Genomic DNA, 24,146 nt, shown 5'->3' on the forward strand with positions numbered 1-24,146 from the left:
ATACGAGGAGGCAGAAATCTGAAGTGTAAGTGGCTGGCGTTTGAGTCTAGGAACGTGGGGTTCACACTCAAAGATCTGCCGGAACCCATCACACAGTCAGAATTAAAACTGCAGAAAAAGTACATTTGCGTTCAGGTTGAGTCCGCGGGCTCTTTGAATCATGCATACACTCTGCATACACTCTGGCGCACACACACACACTCGATTCACTCCAAAAGTGGTACACCCCTCCCTCCCCGCTCACTGCTACAGCCACAGGAAAGTCGCATGGCATTGTGGGGCTGCCATGTTACAGAGGCAGACAAGGCGGCAGATTCCGTTAAAAAGCAGGCGGCAGCGGGCACGCGGGGCGCCCCTCTCCACCTCTGTGCCCCCAAACCCCTCAAGCTCACCTTGCGCCCCCATTCCAGTGCCCGTCTCCCCCACCCCCCCACCCCCCAGCCCCTCCCGCCTCTTCCTGGCGCCAGGTCTCAGACGGAGGTCTCCGACTGCAGCCGCATGACAAACTTGTGGCTCTTGGGGTCGATGAACTCCTCGCGGAGCTGCAGGAAGGGGATGCGCCGCACTGTCACGACCAGGGAGAAGTCCAGGCGCCGCAGGGCGAAGACCGCCCCCTCCTTGAGGGCGGAGGTCACGGGCTCCTCGCTCACCAGGGTCCACTCGCGCCCCGCCGTGTTCTCGCGGTGGTACTGCACCGTGGGTCCCGGGGTTAGGTAGCGCTCTAGGAAGGCCTGAATTTAGGAAGAAAGGGGAGGAAAAAGTATTAGGAACCCCTCCCGATGCCGGAACTCGTCCATTCAGCTCCGACTGCGGGACAGAGGATACAACCAAGCCAGGCAGACGGCCTAGGATACCTTCCTTTCCTCTCATTCATTACCTGTACTGACGAGGAAACTGCAGAGGCACTTTAAAGAGACGTCAGGATATGTGTTTTACTTTGCCGGTTATCTCTAACCTCAGAGAGGTATGGTAAGCAGGAGGTTTTGGCAAGTCGCTCATGAAAATTCCCTACATGCTCTTGTTAAAGGCAGCTATTAGTCTGAACAAGATAACACGCAGCCCATCTGTTAACGGGTCTACGTCGGTCTGTGGGACAGAGGATGCCACCAAGCAAGGGCCTACAATATCGTCCTTTCCTCTCATTTATGACCTGCGTCAACAAGAAAACCGCAGAGGCATGTCGAAGAGACTTCTATACGGCTATCTATGAGTTTTACTTCATCACCTATCTCTGTACGGTTAGTCCTGGAGGATCTGGTCAGTCTCCGAACCTAACCGCATTAGAATTCCCAACATGCTCTCGTTCAGACAGATTGCTGCCTTGCATATGATAACACCTAGCCTGTCTGTCAGCAGGTCTATGTTAACCACCCACGAGCCGGTCTCTCTCCGAGGTTCAGGGCCTCGGTTGCAGGGTCGAGCGCCGTACCTTGGGCGTCATGTCGTGCGTGATGCAGAACTGCAGGTGCTGCAGGATGCTCTCCATGCTGTGGTAGGGCTGCTGGCGGGTGGTGCGCAGGTACTTCTGCATGGCCCGCGCCATGGAGGCAAAGATAGCCTGGGCCGCCTCGCGCGGGTCCATAATCTCCCGAGGGTTCTTCTGGTCCTCGTCCTGCAGGCGCTTGATGTGGGTGAACGCCTCCTCTACCGCCACCACCAGCCTTGGAGGAGCAACAACAACAAGAACTGGTTTTGAATAAAAGACAGAAGCCGGCAGGTTTGTCACATCTGCTTCTGAGATTGTCTCATGAGCACAAAGCACCCTCTCGAAAATAAAGCAAAATGAATGGTGGTTTTCTTTTTTTTTTAAAGTTAATAAAGTAAAAATCAGCCTGCCAATTACCTCTTTTCCTGGAAATCTGATCACAATCGGCTACCAGCTCAGATGAGCGAGATCTGAGTCACCGAGCTCTGGGCAACTTTATAGGTTAAAACACTTAAGAGGCCCCCCTCACATTTCCTTTTCAAACATCTAAATAAAGCATTTTAAGCGGTATAGTCACCAGAGGTGTTGGTAGCATGGTTGGTGACAACGCAGAACGAAAGTGTGAGTGACCATCACTCCATCAAGGTAAAAATAATCCTTGAACACAATGGGATGTTAAGGATTTCAACTCTCTGAAGCCAAATATGTAAAAAAAAACACCAGGTGGTAAAGTCCATATTAAGCACTGTTAATACAAGATATAATGAAAAAATACCCTCAATGGAGAGTCGAGTATATAACCGCATTCTGTGGCCTCCCACACTCAGCTCCAAACTGATCTGACCTTATTGCAAGAGAGACAACTTTGTTCTATACTACGCCTTCCTGTGAAAACGCTTTCTGTGCAGCAATGCACCTATAAAGACAGCTTAGTCCAGATGACTTGCTTCTCTGGGGCCTTAACCAGGAAAATGGTGGATTTTGCTGCAGAGCCCGTTAGTTTGCTGTGGAAGTATCTGTTAATTGGACACACATTCTACTTTTACACAGCAGTGTATCCAGCCTCAGTTCATTTGCACGTGTGCACCCATAAAACACTAGATACAAAGCGGTAAAAGATCAATCAGATTTTTGAAAGGTGAAAGGGAAAATGTCATTTGAATCCGTTGCACTAACTATTTAAAGGGGAACTGCAATGTCGTTTTTTTTATTTTCTTTTCACATCTTTTAATCGAACAGATTATAAAAACCACATGACATCAGTCATTAAGGTGACTATTGAGCAGGAAGGGCTGCTTCATGTTCGGAGGAACTTGAATGCGAGTTTGCAGCAACATGGCAATTTGCAGTGCTTTTGTAAAGTTCACAATGCTGTGCATAATGTGAAATCTGTTGTTTCTTCTAGAACGTGAATTAATTCTTCGAACTGAGATTTCATGACCACTCTGAGAAATTAGCTCTGCAGCTCCACTTTCATATGGTGGCCTAGCTGTAACGTGCCCGTATTCAGGTGTGCTCGAATGCTGTATCGGCTGGGTACCAAGCATTCTGTCCCGATTAAGTTTCAGGAGGGAACCGGTTCCGTCCCCGATACCGGCGGACCTTCAGCGAGTCGGCGCTCGAGCCCGCCAGCGCACGCTACCTGGCTTTGCGCTTCCTGACGCGCCGCTCCATTTCCGCCTCCTCGTAGTAGTACTCGTTGTGGCTGTTGTCCCTCCGGCGCGCGGCCGCGGCGATCATGGCGCGGGACTGGCCGGTCGAGTTATTGGTGCTGTTCTCTGGAAGCGCAAGAAGTGCACGCGCACACGATGAGCAGGAAGTGCGACGGTCCTTGCAGATTTCCGCGGGAAAACCCAAAGCGCGCGGCCGTAAATGTTTCCCTCCCCCAGCGGTTAACAGATGGACCCATTTGGAGCGATGCCCAGGATCCTTTCTTAAAACGCATTAAGCAGCAAAATATCCTAACTAGGGGTCAACTGGGTTAATATATTAATATACGGAATGGACTTGTGCCCCTTGCTTGCTGGGATACACAGGGCCTCCACTATAGTAGATGACCCCTCCCATAAACTCTTTCCATCTGGGAAAGGATATCGCAGTGTACGGGCCAGCTCCACCAGACTCTGTAACAGCTTCTTCTCACAGGCTGTCAGGATATCTACCTGCACCCACTCCAATTCCAGAAACAGGGTTTAAATCCCCCCAGTGTGTTGTGTATATTGTACTATGTATTGCCTTGTGATTTACTCTATCCGCACTTTGCACTATGTGTATCCTGTCTACAATGTCTATGTCAGTGTCCTGTCTGTTTTAGCACCATGGACCAGGAGGAACGATATTTCGTTCCACTGTATACTTGTATATGACTGGAGTGACAAATAAATGTAAACTTGAACTTGATAGGCTCTGTCTCCCCCAACAACTCTGAACTGAAGGAAGCAGTTTGCAGATGGATGGATCGCATACTGTGAAAATCATGCATCTATACCTTACAGAAAGTATACCGCAAGAGCAACAGGACCCAACATCGTCCAGTCGCATTACGAGCCCAAATCTCGAGACCAGTTGCGATTACCTGCTCGGGAACTTGCTCGATTTTAGCCATTACCTTCTCCTAGAGAATACACCTTGAAGCCAGACATCTTCTTGGACAGGATGGACTTGGGCAGGTTGAGAAGGGCGGGGTTGTAGACCGGGAAGTCACTGTAGTAGCGCTCCAGGACCCAAACTGCTGCTCGCTGGATACTGCAACCGGGACAGAGAGAAGCAACACATTTCAATGCCTTTTGGGCTCTGAAATGTTCAAATGTTAAAGCAACAGGCACAAAAACAGCTTGGTGGGGTTGAGCACTTGACTGCCCTAAAACTGGATTTCAAGCCTAAAAGCCATGCTCTCATGGTCTCGATGTGAAACTCTTAAGATAAAACCCCCTCTTAGACTTCCCCTTGAAGAGGAACTGCAACACTATTTTTAGCAACACCGAAAGACTCGGTATCGATCAGTGCGTTTCAAACCACAGTAAAACTAAAAAGGTACACAGTAACTCATTCCAATTTACAAGTTTGCGATTCAGAACGACGCAACAAAACGCCTGTGAAGTGATCTTAAGCAACCTTATTACATTGTAAACAAGCAGGCTTGTGAATACATCTCTTTTAATCCAACAGAGATATCGCTTTCGACAAAAAGCACTCATTAACTTTGCCTGCAGATCAAGTCGGAATATTTCTGTGGTGAAATGCTTGCTGCTCAACCTTGACTTTTTCGTTCATATGTCACATTTCAGTGACTAATGAGCAATAAGGGCCCAATCTCCTCCCAATTTGCAACAACATGGTGACTCACTGTACTTTCAACAAGATTCGCGATTTTGTGCTTAATTCAAAATTGGTCTTTTTTTTTCTCTCCCAATTAATTTCTTTTGTTACTGAAACTTAATAAGCAGTCTGAGAAATTGGACCTGCTGTTCCTTTTACCTCTGCAACCACGAGCTGTGCTGTTCTAAAGCTCCGACAAACTTGTTACCCCACCAGCGATGGCTTTTTGGCCACAGTGCCCTGACCAACCCCTGACAGGTAGAAGAGGAAATATCCATGGTAAGCTCTCCGTTTCACCCACTGATGATCAGTGGTACCCACAATCTAGCGGGCTGGTAAGAGTTGGCGTGTTATTTCCAGCGGGTTGGCCACGCTGGGTTGCATCACACTCTCCTGTGCCCCCCTAAGCAAAATGGAAATCTGGAAGATCGCTTTAGCTGTGCTTCTGCCCCAACTTGCTTGAGGCGGATGATCCCTTCTTGTCCACACCCGAGGGAAGGGGGGTGGGCTCCAAGCACGGTAAATACCTGAGATGTCCGATGTTGTAGAACTTGCTGGCCCCATCCGTGGACCGCACCACCTTGAGGCAGAAAGCCGGCTGGATTTGTCGGATCTCCAGCAGGACGATGGCCAGGTACTGGATGAAGAGCAGTGCGTCCACCAGCGAGGCGGCGTACTCCACGATGCCGCGGTAGTCCCGCTCGCGGGGCTCCAGCACCCGCACCCCGTAGAAGAGCCAGTAGGAGGCGACGAAGAGGAACACCAGCACCATGAGCAGCGAGCGGAAGACGAAGATCCGCGGCAGGGTGGCCCTGGGGGGCCGCAGGAAGAGGGCCCACGAGGCGATAAGCAGGACCAGGAGCTTGAAGGCCAGCGAGACGTAGAGGCCCTCGCAGGGCGTCCCGCAGGGCTCCAACTGGTCCCGCCACAGGAGCTGGGGCAGCAGCAGGAAGGCCAGCGGGGTGAGGAAGGCGAAGAGGCCCAGGGCCCCCGAGAGGGCCGGCCCCAGGAAGCGGCGGCAGTCGGGGGCGGCCGACTCCTCCACGTCCTTGGCGATGCGGGTCAGGTCCTCGTGAGAGACGCTGTGCTCCGAGGTGCCCGTTACCACGGTCGTCGTCTCGCCCCAGTTGTCATCCTAGCGTGGAGGAGGGAGAGGACAAGACCGTAAGGGACAGCAGACGAAAGAGGAAGGAGACGGAGCGCAGTGAGGGAAGGAGGAAGAGAGGAAGTAGGTCTAAACGTGGGAACGGTCCATATATACTGGACCAAAGTTCATTCAGATGAACATTTATCCCGATTTAATCCATTAGAGCTGTTCGAGGCCTTTGGCAGAACCACTTATCATTCCAGCTAACCAGTTCTAACAATACCAAGAACACAATCGCAGGTGCAGGTTTCGAGCACTCTCTCTCTCTCGGGCTGTAATAGAGGACACCGAAGGTACACGTCTGTTGCGAGAACAATGCAGTTCAGCCTCTTCACTCCTGCGTGCGCAGGCGCCTCCTGGGATGTGCTTGGGGACCACAGGTTCACGCAGCATCACCAGGTTTGCAGACCCGACAATGGCGACATCGTCGCCCCTCTGCGCTCGCAGCTGGCGAAGAATCCCGGCAGTATCCCCGGCTGATCCCCCTTGTCCGGGAAAAGCCTGGCAGCTTCTGGCCGCCCAGACGCCGGACAAAGAGAGCCAGACCGATGCTGTCGCCGGGCCCGCGGCTGATCATTAATCAGCGCTCGCTCCCTCAGAGAGAACTTCGCCCCGCTGTCTCATCTCCGGCGTGCATTGTGCTTGGACACCGTGGGACAAAACCAAGGGATAAAAAGGCTGCCTCACAATGCTGGGATCCCACAGTTCATCTCTCCGGCTTTTTATTTTTAGAGGCAGAGAGAAACTGATGAGCACAAAAGGTAAAGAGAGCAGAATCAGCGATGAGTGAGAAAGAAGCAGAGGATAGGAGGAGAGAGTGACAAAGGTAAGAGGAATGAGAGACACAGAGACCAAGGAAAAGACCTAAATCGGAGAAACAGAAAATTGATCGTAGGCATCTACGTTATCTTCGCCTTGTGAAAGACCGATGCTCTCCTTTGGGGACATTTTTGACTTCTGTTCAGCCAAACCCAAGTCTCATGGGCCGCACAGAGAGAGAGGAGAGCAGACCCAAAGAAGCACTCACCCGGTCGTCCCCCCTGGTAGACTCATTGTCCAGCAGTGGCTCTCCAGGGGCTTGGATGGTCACAGATTTATCGCCTCTGCTACCATCTCGGCTCTTCGAACGATGTCTGTCCCGGCGTTCTCTGAGGGGGTGGGGGAAGAGAGAGAAAGAGAAAAAAGAGAAACTCTGGCTCAAAATGTATCCCCTGTATTCGCTGTAGCCTTCTCCCCTCGACTAAGGGCTTAATTAAGCTTAAACTTGTAGATTTTTCACATAATCCACGAGACAAATGATGAGACCCCAATCCCCACTGCACCTTAACCTGGCTCCATCCTGTATTCGTACTGCAACCCCACTGTGCTGTCTCAGTTGAAAAAAATAAGTCTAAAACTGCCTTTTTTTTTTACAGAATCAGACACTTTTTTTCATATGCTTGATGGATGAAACGATCAGATCTCCCCAGATGACGCAATGCCCTAATCCGCCTAAGATTAATCTCGGGCCGGACAGATGTTGCACTGTGCTCACACTGGTGGTGGTGGTGGGGGGGTTGGTCTGCAAAATACCAGAGATGAAAGAATTTGGAAGGTTCCCTACTGCTGAGATGGTGCTGCTGCTACAACGCCTTGTGTTCAACAGCTGGCGTCCAACAGAAACGGGAGAAAACCTAATTAGGGTCATTCCCAGGGATGTCTCCAGAGTTCATCGCAAACCAATTAGGAGCACCAAGAGATGCCCAAGTGATTGATCACGTCAGCTCATTACTAAGACTCTGTGCTCTTTTAGTGGTCCGCCAATCCAGACAAGGCATGTCAAAAACATCTGACACACGCCCTACAAGATTGTGAGCCTTCGAAAGCTTGCATTCTCCTCTTATTTCTTCAGAACCTTTACTTGACAATCCACACATCAGGATGTTGCCACCAATCCAGCACCGCAACTTATTAGAACCCTTGGCTGTGGGGAGCAGCTCGGGAACAGCGTGACCCAAGGTTTGGGTGCACTTTTAGTCTTGTGATGGACTATTTAGCAGCAGGTTCACCTATTTAAGTTTAACCTCATTAAACTACTTGTATTTTAATGATGCTAGAAACAAGTGTGTGGGCAGCACAGTGGCACCAGATATGGAACCCTGGGGTCAATTCCTGGAGCGCTATCTCCATGGAGGTTGTATGTTCTCCCTGTGCTCACTTGGGTTTCTTGTCCACGGTCCAGAGACATGCTGGTAGGCTAATTGGTTTCTAGGTCCTGTGTATGAGTGTGTATGTCTGTGTTTGTGTGTGTGCCCTGCAATAGCACCAGTTGCGCCAGTTGCGTGCTGGGATAGGGTCCAGATTTCCCCATGACCCTGTACTGAATAAAGCAGTTAGAAAGTGGATGGATACATAACAATGGGAAATGCATAGAAGTGTCACATGGTGACAATCAGGGTTTTCTTACACCACGTTTCTATAAAACTATTTTACAGTAGAAATTGGTTATTAGATGAATTCCACCAGTCAGGTGATAAAAGTATTTAAAAAGCAATTGCAACACACTTGTATTGCAAAGCATCTCCGTCCAATCGACTGCACTCTTATACTGGTACTTTACAGTTGCAAGTCGAGGACAGTAAACAAAAACGAAAAGGAAGTGAAACCATGTGTGAACATGAAATGAAAACAGAGGAACCGAATGTAAATTGAAGGCCATCAGAAACCAGCACGTCTTGAGGTGAAATTCTGAAACGTCAGCAGCAGGAGGGGTTTTAACGAAACAATATTCCGCAGACGAGAGGTTGCCACTGAAAAGCTCCACTAACGCACAACGTTGTCACAAAGGCCTCAAAACGTTGAGAAGCCCAGAACCAGCGGAACGAAGTGAAGTCCGCCGTTCGGTCCCCGTGTGCGAGATCCTGTTTTACCTCCGGCGGCATGTACAGCCGCAGCGGTGTCACGGGATGGCTCTATGACGTAGGGGGTCAACCCGCGGTCTTGGGGCCCTCGCCCGCGTTTACCTGTGTTTCCGTGAACTGCGCGAGTGGCTGGACTTGTAGGAGTAGCCCGAGTACTGCGACTCTGTGTCCATGGTGCTGCTCCGAGACTTCTCCTCGCTCAAGGTGGGCTTGCGGGGGCGGTGGCCGGTCCCCCCGCCTCCCCCTCCTCCTCCGCCGCCGCCGCCGCCGCCTCCTCCTCCTCCTCTGCCTCCCTCCTCCCTCTGGCCGTTCCCACTGCGCCCCGGCGGACCCCCCTCCTTCAGCTTCCGAGTGCCGACCGCCTTGGCAGAGAGGGACAGGGGCAGCTTCAGGAGGTCGACTTTGCTCCTGAGAGAATCTATTTTGAAGCCCGGGCGAACACTGGGGCCGGAGAATCCCAGGAGCTGGGGACGAGCCTGGAAAAAAGACAGAAGGGGGGTGGGGGGGTGGTCATTAAGCCAGGTGGGATTTAGATGCGACTCAACAAGGTCCTGTGTTGTATGACCTCAGGGGGATCAGCACCCCTGACTCTCGATCCCTGATCTTGAGCTGCCGCCTCTACTTCAGAGTTCAGACATGACTGAATCAATCAACATGTTAACGGAACAAGTAACAGGCAATCGCAGAAAAGGTGTCCGAGAACTGTCGAGTGGGTAGCAGCTGTAGAGAGGAGAGAGAGCCGAGAGGAGTGTTTTGGAGTTTGTATGTGTACCCTGGAATTCTTGTTTCAAACAGTCTCTCGGCACATACACAGTACATAAGATGGCAATATGACAGACAACAACACAATGAAGACAGAACATTACAGGATTGTGCACAATAGCTAGTAACAACAGAATAAATATGTTGGAGAGAACAATAAACGTGCTAGTGGGGGGAAAAAAAACATGGCAGTCCACACAACAGGAGCAGAGGTGCATTGAATTCGGAGGCCTTACAGTTAGCTGTTAAGGATATAAACTGCCTTAAGGTAGGAGCTGTTCTACAGCCTAGTGGTCTGTGCTTTAACAGTGCGGTACCGCTTGCCAGAGCACAGGGGGGAGAACAGTTTGTGGCCGGGATGGTTGGGATCCTGAATGATGGACCGGGCTTTACTGAGGCAGCGGATCGCGTGAATCTCACTGATCGATGGTAAATCGCACCCTATAATCCTCTGTGCCGTTGCCACAAGCCTTTGTAGTGTCTCTTTGTTATGAACAGCAGTAATGCTGGAGCATACAGCGATGCCACTATCGAGGACACTGTCTACGTCACTTTCACCCAGTGTGGTTGGAAGGGGGCTCACTCAGCACTGCTCCCTCTGCCGTTGAAATGAGTGGACAAGACCAGCTGGGAGCCATCGACTGACCACCTCCGGGGCCGAGTCGAGAAAGCAGCAGATGGAAAGAAAAAAAAACAGCTAACAAAAGAAGTCATTATTGTGCTTTTGGCACCGAGGTGGGAGTGGGAAGGGAAAAAAAAAGCCTCGTCCAACAAGAAGCATTTCTAATGTCGAGGACAGACGAGCAGCCGACTTCTGGCTGAATGACAGCAAAGGTGAAGTGTGTGAAGAAGTCCAACAGCTGGGACGCTTTTTGCTTTGTTTTACAGCGTGGAACCTTTTACCTTCAGCTCCCCCCTCTCGAACCTCTTCAATGACTTAACTGGCCTAATTGACCACCACTTCTAGGCCCTCCACTAGTGAAGAGTCTGAGCTGTTATGGAACCGCAAACAGCTATAGCTTTCAGAGAGAGGGACTTAACATCCCTTGTGTGGTGCAGTCCTCCCCCTCCACGTTGAGCCAAGTCCAGGATTATAGGTCAATATTATGCCCCGCATGCATGATAAGCACAAAAAAAGGGTTGAAAAGATTCTAAAAGGCTTTTGGAAGAAAAACAAGAAGCATTGAGCAGCAATGTTTCAGTATTTATTGGAACCATCTATGCATCCACCTTCTAAACTGCTTCTCCCAATTCAGGGCTGCTGGGGAGTAAGAGCCTATCCCAGCAAGCAACTGACGCAAAGCAGGGTACACCCTGTACAGGATGCCACACACACACACACACACACACACACACACACACACACACGGCCCAATTTCAGAAGCCTATTAACCTATGAGTATGTTTTTGGACTGCAGGAGGAAAAAGGAGCACTCTGGGGGGGGAAAAAAAACTCACGCAAACCCGGGGAGAACATATGAACTCCACACAGACAGCATCCCAGAAACCATCATGCCGCCCTATTTACTGGAACCCTTTTCATCTGGAAAGAAGACTGAACAAAAGCTCATACTGCAAGAAGACTGTGCTGCCCATCCAACCCATCAGGAGAGGAGCACAGAGCTTCCACCTGCATGGCTCAGCACATCGTGTCAATGTGATTGGAAACCTGTCTCGCTCACTCCTGCTGCTGCTGCTGCTTCCTCTCCTGTGTAATCCAATGCACGAGGTCAGCTGGTCCCGGCAACCGTGCTGCACTAACTGCCCCTGGGGGCGAGCTGAGAAAATATCAAGGACTGGAAAAACAACTAACAGTGGCGGGAGAAATCCTACTGCTGGCAGAGGAGGGAAAAGATAACAAGCCTATCTAACAGCCGGGACGGACAAGTCTGGCGGTCCATTTCTGACAGAATTACAGTTGTTCACTCAAAAAAAAGAAATAAAATAAATCCCTAGGGACAGGCGGTTAAGAATTCCCCGCTCTTGTGCCAGGCTTATCACATGAGCCGTATATATCTGGGTGCTCTCAGCCCAGAGGGGGGAGATACCGACATCTGCAGAGGGAGACGGAGCCCAACAGTGGCACAACATCCACCTGTTAGATCAAGGCACCTCAGTCCTACAAACGCCAGTCAGGGCGACGGTAAAGTCAGCTGACTTCTGGTGCCGAAACTTGCCTGCACCTGGGGCTTTCGATCTTACAGCTGCTCAGAGGCTGCAAAAAGGGGTCGTCCACTGACCGCAGCACGAGGGGAGACTAAAAACAATTATCGTAAACTAGTAAAAATGAATCCGAAGGAGACGTGTGCAAGAGAGATCAGTGACCTCATGAACTAGCATTTCGCCACCGATATTCTTAAGAGGTCCTAAGAGCGTACTACACATGTACGCAGATGCACTTCAGGCATGCAAAGACATGCGTTCAAGCTGAAATGCACCACACGTTCTGTAAATATTAAGTGCTATTCACACACCGGGGGGCTTTAAGTAACCGTTATTGTTGCTTTGGCCCCACAAGAACTTGTGGGGAAAATGAGGTGCACATCCAGTGTAGGGGGGAATTGAGATGTCAGTGCTGGCCTTCACCCGGACCCCAGAAAGAATCCTTTTAGAGGTGGTTTAGAGAGACAGTCATGGAAAAAAAGAGACATGTTATCGGAAGGTAAAAAACAGCCTGCTGCTACGTGTAGAAACTAAGGTGCTAATTGTCTCACCTTCCACACTTATTTCCCACCTATGTTTCCAAGCCCTGCTGGTGGAACGAAACCTTGCCCACACACACATCACCAAACTGCTTTTAGAAAGCGTCAAAGCCCCCCAGCGCTGCTTGGGCCTGACCACAAGAAACAGCCACCTACTGGAACATCAGCGCTCTGCAGCGTCTCTGTGCATCCCCCCCGCTGAGGTGTTGAGTGGGCCCAGCTTTCCACAGCTCGCTACGAGCAAAAGGTGCCGGTGGCCTGTCGCCCTTCAGGGTAAAGGGGCAAATTTAATCAGCTTCCTGTGGTCGTGCTGGGTGAGTCAATCTGGGCCTTCACAGTTTACTGCGTTGGGATGTTTTTTTTCTCAAAATCGAGAATGGGAGGCGCTTTCTTACGCCAAGAGTGGCGAGAGGCTGCAACAAATCTGCCTTCTTTTAAGGAACGACTGGACGACACGACACCCTTGCACCAATAAGCTATTAATTACCAAACTAGCTAGATGGGCTCCTCTCATCTGATACCCGTCTTATGAACTTAAGACTGTGGGTTAATTGACTGGGAGATGTTGCGCATATTCAAAGTTATATTCAAAGAAAATCAGGCAGTGGCATATTTTAATTGCAGGAGAATATTTCTATAAATCCAGACAAGAGTGGGAACAGCTGAACAAACGTGTTTTGAACAGCATTTTAGAAGCGTCAATGTATGGCAAAAATCTCAGTTGTTGTTTAAAGAGGCCTACAACCTGATTAGGCTTGTTGGAAACACATTTTGGTGCTTTTTTTCTTGGCTGGTCAGTTACGCCGGGACATCGCCTCACAAAAGGCCCCGTTTTTAACTTTTCAGAAACGCACCCCCCCTGAAAGGTGAACAAAATAAAGGCGAAGAGGTTTTTCTTTTCCACAAGGCGCCCCCATCGTTAAACAGGGCCGCACAAAGCTGGGAGGGTGGCTGCAAGGTCACGTCGGCCCGGCAACCGCACAAACCCTCCCCTGTCCCCCCCCCACCCACCCCCAAAAAAACCAGGCCTTTCATTGCCATGGCAACCAGGAGGCCCCGTCACCCAGGAGACGAGATCAGACAGTGGAGCAATGCGAAGAGATGAAGAGGAGGGGGGCAAGGGAAGGGAGACGTGCGATTCGGCCTGCCACGAAACTCCTTCAGGCTCTCTCCCGATGGCGAGGATCCTGCTCAGAAACGACGATCAAACAGCAGGCCCGTTTAGCGACCACCTCCCCCGGTTTTTTGCACCCAATTAAAAAAAACAGTGCAGGTAGCCGACAACAAAGCTCAAGCCCTTGGGTCAGATTCAGGTGTCCCTTTCTCACCCAGTTTCCTTTCCCTTTTCTTTTGCAGGGGTGGCAAAAACCGACATCGGGGAAAACGGATCTGGAATTCCCCACGCAGGAAAGGGGAAAGGGGAAAGGACAGCCACACACGAAACTACTTTCAGTCCTCTTTTTTTTTTTAAAAGCAATATTTGCTCTGGTTAGCTCAAACCCAGACTGAAAGCAGTCTGGAAATTAACCCCCGATTCAATTCTCCCTCCCCTTGCAGGGAAACCGACAGGCGCTTAGCAATTGGCTGAAAATATGCCAACTAGTTAAAAAAAAGGTGGTTTGCTCAGAGAAACATTAAAGGTGACCAGGGAATGTAACTCCTGGTGTAAACACCAACTCCCCAAGGGTCAAATCTCTCCTGTCTTCCGATGCTGTCTGAGTAGTCAACTGAACCGCCAATTAATCAGATATTGCTTAACTATACACATACAGGATGCCTCTAGGTCTTTTCTGAGGGTTTTTAACAGTTGATCACTCAAAACATTCACTGTATTAAAAGCACGCTCACCTGTAAAACACCTGAGTCAAGACAGAAGCACTGCGGCTGAAGAAATGGAGCAATCAGACAAGGACATTTATTTAGCTGAGCAATCCAGAGGCAACAGGGAACCCCTCCCCAAACTTTGCATTTTAAAATCTTAGATTCAGCTGGAAGTCCAACGCCAGAGTCTCTTGAAGAGCACTAGCGAAAGTCTCTGGCCCAGATGAGGCGGAAAACGCCACCCCAGCCATCAAAGATGGTGGCGGCCTTCTTTCAGAGCCCGGCCCGAAGACCACGAGATCAGGTGGCATTCTCCGAGAGAATCGCCTCGCACGATCTCGCTCAAAGATTAAAGCGTGTTGGCCTCTCTGCTCGGGGGGAGGGGCCGGCCAGCAGTCTCAGCTGACTAAACGGCACAGGCATCAAAACACGGTGCTTTCGGTGTTGACATATGTCCAAGAGGAGCTTTTTTCTCTCGGGTTGCGTCAAACACATTTATTTTCCCTTGTGCACTTTGCAATCCATTACACATGCCTGCTGGGGAACACGGCTGTCAATCCAGTCAGGTTTGGCCATTTGCCATGATAAAGGCTCCAAAACAAAACCTAAAATTTTAAACATCTCCCAGAGGGGGAAGGCACAGGAACACAGGGAAAAGTGCGATTCTGATCTGGGGGAAGGAGGGTTATTCAAACTCAGGAGACTAGGTGGAAGTGCATCGAAAAGCAAGAACAAGAAGCAGTTCCGTACACAAAGAGAGGTGGGTGTGTGGAACACGTTGCCCAGCCACATTGTTGAAGCCAGTACTGCGGCTTCTTTCAAGAAACAGCTGGATGAGATCCTCAGAGCAATTAACTCCTAACTACCACACGGGCTTTATGAGCTGAAAGCCCCCTCACATTTATAACCTCCTCCGGTTTCATCCAGGGCTGTTTGCTCTATAAAAGCCAACAGATTCTTATGTCAGAATCTGCATTTGCTCCACCTAAAACCCGACCTCAACAGACAGCAACACCCCGTCCTCTACTCACACGCACCTACAGGACAACTGCAAATGAACGGTATTACGATTGACCATAAAAGACTTAAGAGCTGGTGAGGACTGGTCACTGAAATTGAAAACAGATTCATTCCTATAAAGCCAGACCTTCCAGGGCAGGTCCGATGTGGTCCAGGCACGTTGTGCACTGAGAAAGAGATCTCATCAAACCCGAGTACAAGAACTTGATAGCAGAGCTTGCAGAGAGGAAGACTTGAGGCTGCAGGCAAAGCGACAACAATCGGCGTGTACTTTTTGACCTAGAATTTATCCTGCTGGTTGCGTCTTGCAGTAGAAAGACTAACGGGCATTTAATCACGTGTTGAACAAAACATGTTGCTGCTACCCTTGGAGATAATTTAATCAAGCAACAATTATTAGAGCGGGACCACATGAGCAGATTTGTCCCTTAGGATGGATCTTTGGTATTTTTGGGGATTAAAAGTGGTGCATCAATAAATAGAATTCACATTATAAAATGTTTCAGCAATAGTGAGGAAAATCACTATGGCAACTGGGCGGCACACTGGGTAGCATTGATGTCACTCAGTGCTTGGCCCTTGGGTTCAGTTCCTGAGTGTGTGGTCTGTGTGTTCTTGTGGGTTTCCTTCAGCTGCTCTGGTGTCCTCCCACAGTCCAAAGGCATGCTGGTTAGGTTAATTCCTTTCTGGGACCATTAGCCTAGGTGTGAACTGTGTGTGCCCTGTGATGGACTGGCGTCCCGCCCAGGGTACACCCTGCCTTGTGGCCCGTTGCTTGCTGGGATAGGCTCCGACTCCACCGTGACCCCAGAATTGATAGAAGCAGTTAGAAAATGGATGGATGGACTAGACCAAAAAAAAATGTCCTCTTGCATCAAAACCATGGCAGTCGATTTGCTGGGAGGAACGCTTTTAATAATGAATTAAATCCTAAAAAATATGGGGAGGGACACGCCTGTACCAGAAAAACAAAGGGCTCAGCAAACGACCAGATGAATATCCCCTATCCTCCCCCCACCAAAAAAAAACCCCATAAGCTGCCATTACCTTGTGGTTTGAACTCTCTTTGCTGTGGAAGAGTCCTGCCTCTCTTTTTCACAGCTCAACATCCAAAATCCGAGTCCCTTGAAACTCCGCTTGCTGAAAGAAAAAAAAAATGGATGACTGCCTTAATCAAACCACGACATCGATCTCTGCGACTGCTCGACCGGCTCCACGTCAGAAAGACAGGGGCGAGATTTCAGTCATTTAAATTCAGAGGTATTCTGTGCGCCAGGGCTTTGTTTTGGTGAAGGACACGAAAACGTTCTGGGGAACTGTGTGAAACGAACCAGCAAAACCAAAACAAAAAGAAGAAAGCCTCGAGGAACGTTAACCAGCACATCCTGATGCTCTGCGCAGAGAAACCCAGCAGGTGTGTGTGACCTGCCTCTCTGCAGACAGCGTGGGGGAAACGAGCCGATCTGTGAATCTGTACGACACTGAACACAGCCATCAGCGTGCGCCTCACACAGACCCCATTAAGCATAAACTGCCGAGTCATTCATCTGCTCCAGTAAATAAAGTCACGCCTGAGGCCTTACAGCGTTTTAAAAATGCTTTGCGCAACTGTTTAGTTTACAAATACCTGGGGGTCAAAGGTTCTTACAGCAGTTTCTTGCTTGAGCTAAAAAGGCCAGATGGCGTGTGTCTTCATTATTACAGGTGTCACAGAAGACTTAGGTCTATTTCTGTCACAAGGTGACCAGATTTAGCCAGACCGGTTTAGCTCAGGCCAAAGCATGGTCACTGGTCCTATCAGGTCAGGTTTCTGTGCCTCACCTGCATCACAGCTCTGTGTATCGGATAGCACAGCTGTCTGACAGTGATGGAGAGGATCCAAAAGAGAAGTCACTGCGGTTTCTTTTTAGTGTTTGTACACTTCCAGACATAACCCATTGCCAAACATGTACTATGCAGAAACATCACCACATATCAGCACAACACGGCTCATTACAAAGTTGTTGATTTGTAGGACAAGTCCACTGCGGGATTTGTTTCTCCTTTCTCGATCTTTATCTCTGCCAGAAACCCCACCCCCGTCGTTTCTGCTTCTTCCCATTATTGAAAAATCTTTGCGACATCTTAATTAAAATTGCCCTCTCTTCCCATGAGCGTTTGGCAAAGAAAAACGTCCGCTTGTGGACTGAAAGAGGGCCATGCTACAGAACAAGGCCTCGGGGCATAATTTGATAATTTGCAACATGTTCTGTAGCATGGCCCTCTTTCGGTCCACGAGCGTACGTTTTTCTTTGCCAAATGCTCATGGGAAGAGAGGGCAATTTTAATTAAGATGTCGCAAAGATGAAAACCCGTAACACTTCTGTCATCTAGTACAGGCTATCTAGTATTCTATTCGAGGAGCTAAGACACCACCCCAGTCAGGAATAATCTACCCATCTCCCAGACAGCTCAATCCCACTAAGTGAATAATCAGATTATGGGGCTGTATTAGAACACGTTTGACGGGGATTATGGGATGGCACCTGGAGGGACACAGTGCATTGTGCTACAGCACAGATGCCAGTTTCACAGAAATCAATGTAAGTTACTATGACACTCTCTGGTTCCCCTGCTGTACTAGATGACAGAAGTGTTACGGGTTTTCACGGGATATTCTTCATTAGCAATTTCGAAGCTTTGATCGGCATAAAGGTCAGTTTGTTGCAGAACAGGAAATTTGCTCAGCCACATTGCAAATTACCCCCCCCTTTTGGTTCCTGCAGGGCTTCAGCTAGAGTGCTCACAGGATTGTACTAAAACCCATTCAAACCGTCATTTTCCAATTCACTGACCAAATCGATCGCCGCATCGAGCCCGGCCTCGCACGCTGCCAGCAGCTCTTCCCTAAGTGCTCTGGTGACACATGCCGCCATTTTCTAACTGCTCGATCCAGTGCAGGGTCACGGGGGGGGGCTAGGCTCCAGCTCCAGAGAGTAACGGGCACAAGGCAGGGCACAGCCTGGGTGGGACGCCAGTCCAGCGCAGGGCAGGCCGACACAAACACAAACGCTCACACAAGGGCCACTTTTCACAGCAGCCAAATAACTGCGGGAGGACATCAGACCACCCGGAGGAACACAGGCTGGCGATACATTCCACACGTTAATAATGTTCCCGTTTGCGTTGCGAGACAGAGCTAAGGCAATGAACGGGATGTTTTAGGGGCGAACTGTAACTAGGCTTTACACCTGCTGCACTGCAGATCGTGAAGCTCCAGGACTGGTCTTTCTTAGAAAAAAACAGTGCTGAAACATCAAGGACAGTGTGCTGGACTCCCAGTACCTTGCACTGTGCTCATACCATAACCACTGAGCTCCCAGCTGGAGCTGCAGAAATATGTACAAGCTCCCATATCCGAATCCTCCTAACACACCAGAAACCCTCAGGAAAATGACTGTGTACTCAGAAGTTTGTGAGCTTTAACATCGCCCAGCATATTCAAACTTTCAATTGTGTCTTTTGCCGAGTATAGTCGGGCTGTGAGCAAGGGATATACCAACCCTCCGGGGGGTGGAGAGGAAAGCTACTTAATTGAACTCAGTAATTGCTTATAATTGGACGAGTTGAAGCCTTTCCTCGTTTTGGAGAAGTTGGGAGATTTCCAAAAGAAAATCCTATACACCCTGCTGGACACCTGCACTTGAGGACCAGAGCTGGGCTCCCCTCTCGTATATTGTTAAAGAGTGCAACGGAAACCTTCAGCTGAAATCAAATATGATTTAAATATTTATTCAATATAATTGCACTATTAGTATTAGTGGGGTTATTGGTGACACTGAGGCCAGCAGGGGGCACTCACGCTGCGGGCTGTGTGGGTCCTAATGCCCCAGTATTGCAAAGGAGACATTATACTGTAAGAAAGGCGCTGTCCTCCGGATGAGCGGTAAAACTAAGGTCCTGTCTCTCTGTGGTCATTAAAAACCCCAGGGCATTTCTCAAAAAGAGTAGGGGTATTACCCTGATGTCTTTACCAGTCATGGCCTATTAATACTCCCCCTCTCTGAACTGACTTCATCACTCTGCTCTCCTCCCCACTGAGAGCTGGTGTGTGCTGAGAGTACTGGAGCATCATCCTGGTGGGGCTGCACACTGGTGGTGGTGGAGGGGATCCCCATTACCTGTAAAGCGCTTTGAGGGGAGTGTCCAGAAAAGTGCTGCATAAGTATAAGGAATTATTATGTATTATTAATAATATTATAACAATAGCTCATCTCAGTGGAGCTGCAGAAATACGTTTTGACAGCCCCTATCCGAATCCCGCTAACAGACCAGGAATCATCAGGAAACCACTCAGAGCATCGATCAACAGTTCAGACCAACACAAGGTATTTATTCAGCTGGAGCTCCAAGCACCGTTTTTAAAATGAAAGACACAAATAAGAAGAAAATCGGAATCTAGGTGAATGAAAGCCTCCGTACAGGGAGCCCAAAGGCATCCAGACCAGCTTATGGAAGTAACAGCTTTCGGTTCTTTTACTCGAGTCCATAACGTGACACCTGTAGCCCGAATATTTAGGCCAAAAGATACGAACTGAAACGGGAGCTCGTAGTTGTGGTACGAACTCTTGTGCTCCAAGAGGAGAAGAATACTACAAGGAGGAGGGGGCCCCAATACAGTTTCATACCCCAAGTGAATAACCTTATTGTGAAGCTTTCTGCCAGAATGGAGCAAACGGGTGTCGCTTTTCAAGCAGGCCTATAAAGTTTCCCATTCTTCTTCCTGGAATATCCTGTTAGCACGATGGTGCCCCCCCCTGCTCCTGAGAGCAGCAAGGAAAGAGCAGCACTGCCCTGCTGTAAGGCTATACTATAATAACCTGCTCTCCGGACGACAGCAGCCTCGCACACAATGGCCTAGCCAGGCTACACCCACCGCAAACAAAGGCCCGAGTTTCTTTCGACGTTTCTTTCCCCAGCATTCCTCTTCCTGCCGTCTGGGGCCCGGAGTGTAAGGAGCAAACGGTCCGGCAGCCGGGACCCCGGTCACTTCAGGACCAGCTCCGTTAAAAGCGAGGTCTCCCAGCAGCCCGTGACTCTCAGGTTCAGTCGCGGCCCTGTTTTAGCATTTACAAGAACCCAGCAGTTCCTATCTTCCTGAACGTTTTAAGATGGGAACTGCAGAAACTGCCAACGTTTCCCCTACCCCCGCCGTCTCTCCACGTCGGTGGTTCAAGACTCTTCCGGAAAGCGTGGCTGTCAAAGTCCGTCATGGGTCTCGATTCCATTTTCGAGAGCTCTGGTAATCCTTTCGTCCTGAAGGAGGATTCGCAAATCCATGGTGTTGGGGGGAAAAAAAAAGGGGGACTTTGGTTCCTAGTCACTCCACTGCTGTGCCTCGGCCTGCCCCAGCCTGGGTCACAGACCCCAGGCTCCTGGGGTCTCACTGGTTTGCTTTCCAGTGGCGGCCATCACTTTAAGTTAGATCGGTTATTAAAGCAGCCATATCACCCTGCAACTCTTAACTGGCAGCCCCACTGGAGCTCAGCAGGTGTGAGCCTGGTCAGTACCTGGATGGGAGACCTCCTGGGAAAAACTAAGGTTGCTGCTGGAAGAGGTGTTAGTGGGACCAGCAGGGGGCGCTCACCCTGTGGTCCACGTGGGTCCTAATGCCCCAGTATAGTGATGGGGACACTATACTGTAAACAGGTGCCGTCCTTCGGATGAGACGTAAAACCGAGGTCCTGACTCTCTGTGGTCATTAAAAATCCCAGGGTGTTTCTCGAAAAGAGTAGGGGTGTAACCCCGGCGTCCTGGCCAAATTTCCCATTGGCCTTAACCAATCATGGCCTCCTAATAATCCCCATCTATGAATTGGCTTCATTACTCTCTGCTCTCCTCCCCACTAATAGCTGATGTGTGGTGAGCGTTCTGGCGCACTATAGCTGCCGTCGCATCATCCAGGTGGATGCTGCACATTGGTGGTGGTGGAGGGGAGACCCCATTACCTGTAAAGCGCTTTGAGTGGAGTGTCCAGAAAAGCGCTATATAAGTGTAAGCAATTATTATTATTATTATTATTATTATTAAACCTCAGTAGCAAAATAAATTCATTGATAGTTTAGAAAAAAAAAACATACAGACTTCGAAGGAAGCACAAACTCGCGATCTTTCGTGAAAGTCCTGCAAGTGGCCATGTCGTCACAAACTCGCAATCGAGTTCCCACAAACCGCGCTGTGAAGTGGCCCTTCCAGCTCACTAGTCACCGGAATGACTAATGTGATGTTCAAACTAATAAGTCCAGGTTGTGCAGCGGACATTTCACCACAGAAAGTTTCCAACGTGCGATCTGCAGAGTTAACGAGCAGTATTTGTTGGCAGAACCGTCTCGAAGTCGAGAGCAATATTTCTATTGGAATAAAAGAGATGGATTCGCAAGCCTGCCTGTTTACAGTGCCATGGGGTCACAACACACCAGCGGAAGTTTCGTTGCCTTGTTGTGAATTGCAGGATATGATGCTGTGCATACCTTTGTCTATTTTGTGGTGTAAATTGGAGGTTTTAATAATAAAAATAATAATAATAATTGCTTACACTTATATAGCGCTTTTCTGGACACTCCACTCAAAGCGCTTTACAGGTAATGGGGACTCCCCTCCACCACCACCAGTGTGCAGCCCCACCTGGATGATGCGACGGCAGCCATAGTGCGCCAGAACGCTCCCCACACACCAGCTGTCAGTGGGGAGGAGAGCAGAGTAATATAGCCAATTCACAGAGGGGGATTATTAAGAGGCCATGATTGATAAGGGCCAATGGGAAATTTGGCCAGGACACCGGGGTTACACCCCTACTCTTTTCGAGAAACGCCCTGGGATTTTTAATAACCACAGAGAGTCCGGACCTTGGTTTTACGTCTCATCCGAAGGACGGCGCCCGTTTACAGTATAGTGTCCCCGTCACTACACTGAGGCATTAGGACCCACATGGACCACAGGGTGAGCGCCCCCTGCTGGCCCCACTAACACCTCTTCCAGCAGCAACCTTAGTTTTTCCCAGGAGGTCTCCCATCCAGGTACTGACCAGGCTCACACCTGCTGAGCTTTAGTGGGTTGCCAGTTGTGAGTTGCAGGGTGATATGGCTGCTGGAGTTTTACACATTACTGTGTACATTTTGCTATGATTGCAGCTTGAAACGCACTCAGCGATGCAGATTCTTTCTAACCCCCGAAATGTGAAAACGTGCGTCGCGTCTCCCCTTGAGGCAAGAGGCAGTGATGAAACGTTCAGCCGGTCCACACTCTAAAAGACAAAAGAGAGGAGGGAACAGGTACGGCCGCTCACAGGCTGGGTAACGGCCATATAGTTTCTAATACTCAGGGGCACCTTTCGAGAACGACTGTCGCTTGTCTAGTTCTGTCTGACGTAACGGATACGCTTCCAAGGATGAGTGAAAGACAGGGCACTGGAAAGGCCCTTCCAGGAGTAGGGCCAGTGTCCGACTGCCTCACCTCCATCCGTTTCTCCAGCAAACAATCGGAAGCACTTTCTTCCTTAGGGATTCCTTAGGAACATAAAAAGGGCTTGTAAACACAGAAGGCCATTAACCCCATCAAACACCTGTTTTTTATTTTTCTTTTAGTATAGCCTGGTTCATGGTGTCTTTAGGCAACATGATTCTCTAAAATGACCCAGTGGTGCTCCCACTGATCTGGAAGGTGTGTGTGTCCGTGTGTGTGTGCGCGTGTGTGCGCTGGGGGAGGATTAAGAGGTGTCCAATATTTATCTGGGGGGCCACGTGATTTAAATGGATTTCAAGTGAGACACGTGCCATCATCTATTGAAATATTAGGCTTAACCATTATAGTGTTATTTGTAGTGTTCGGTGCTTATAACTAAACATATCTCTTTAAAACGCAATTATCAGTCATTACGGCTGATTGCCACCAGTTATCATCAGTCATTACATCTGATTGCTAATTCAGCTAATTTCATGGATTCCATTCGAAGCGTGGGAGGTACAATGCCTAATGACTGGGCTTCCATACCCCAACAGGGATATTCTGAATGTCATCCACTTGCACCCTTTAAACTTAAAACAATGGGTGATCACAGCACAGCGAGACTTAAGAGCTTTAGTCGCAACTGATCAAACCAGACTAAACGTTCCAATCGCCGATTATACTAAAAGTAATCATTGATGGCATTCGTTGAAAGCAGAAGGCTTGGAAACCCCATCTTTTTTAAATATTTCCTCAACAGGAAACAAAGGAAATGAAGCACGTTTCATTAACCCGCTGAGCTGTGCCCTGATTGGTCTGCCGTTTGATTGGCTGCAAGCTCACGCACTGTAGGGAGTTCTGCAGGTAATATGCAAACGGCTAACAAGGAGATGGTGTTCTACATATAATATTGTGTTATAGCATATCTTTAACCTTTATTTGCTCCCAATGAGATTTGTCTAACGCCACAGAAATGTGTGTGGTCAAGAAGCACCCCCTTAAAGGGGTACTGCAGTTCCAGTTTCTCAGACCAGTTATTAAATCTCGGTTACAACATGAATTAATCGACGTTATAAAAGAAAAAAAAGTACACATTTCGAATGAAGCACAAAACTTATTTCTAGATTCTTTTTAATTCCAAAATATAAAAATAGTGCCGCAGTTTCCCTTTGATAACCCACAAAACTGGGCTCTTTGTGGAAGGATTAAGGCTTTTGAGGAGAAAAACAATTAGGAAGGATCTGACAGGAGGACTTGGGCTTTAAGAGATCTTCCAGCTTCTCCCTGCCCATCCTGAAACCAGAGGGAGTCGGCTCCATTGCGGGTTTGTGTTCAGCTTAAAGGGGGAACAACTCTCCTATTTGAAGGATCAGACTGATCCTGGCTGCCACTTCTTACCAGAAATGCTGCTTATAAGCAGAAAAAAAAACTTAAAACTTTTAAGCATGAAAAAAGATCATTACCTGAAGCCTTACATCTGATGTTCTTAACATTATTTTGACCACAAATTCAGCCTCTTTAGCTACCTGGCAGATATGGAGATCATAACCTAGGAAACCTCAAACAAG

General features: G+C 49.1%; 1 protein-coding gene across 1 annotated transcript; it reads right to left on the minus strand.

Annotated features, from left to right (window-relative positions):
* Nucleotides 1-436: 436 nt before the first annotated feature.
* vangl2 (VANGL planar cell polarity protein 2) lies at nucleotides 437-9,267 on the minus strand. The gene is made up of 7 exons (XM_069188510.1): nucleotides 8,894-9,267; nucleotides 6,919-7,039; nucleotides 5,272-5,879; nucleotides 4,035-4,171; nucleotides 3,069-3,204; nucleotides 1,430-1,661; nucleotides 437-731 (listed from the first exon to the last, which is right to left on the minus strand). The coding sequence occupies exons 1-7, from the start codon at nucleotides 8,962-8,964 to the stop codon at nucleotides 471-473; spliced, it is 1,566 nt and encodes a 521-aa protein (XP_069044611.1). The 5' UTR covers nucleotides 8,965-9,267; the 3' UTR covers nucleotides 437-470.
* Between the last annotated feature and the right edge of the window lie 14,879 nt (nucleotides 9,268-24,146).

Source organism: Lepisosteus oculatus, chromosome 4 (assembly GCF_040954835.1).
Source record: "Lepisosteus oculatus isolate fLepOcu1 chromosome 4, fLepOcu1.hap2, whole genome shotgun sequence".
In the NCBI taxonomy this organism is placed as follows: domain Eukaryota; kingdom Metazoa; phylum Chordata; class Actinopteri; order Semionotiformes; family Lepisosteidae; genus Lepisosteus; species Lepisosteus oculatus.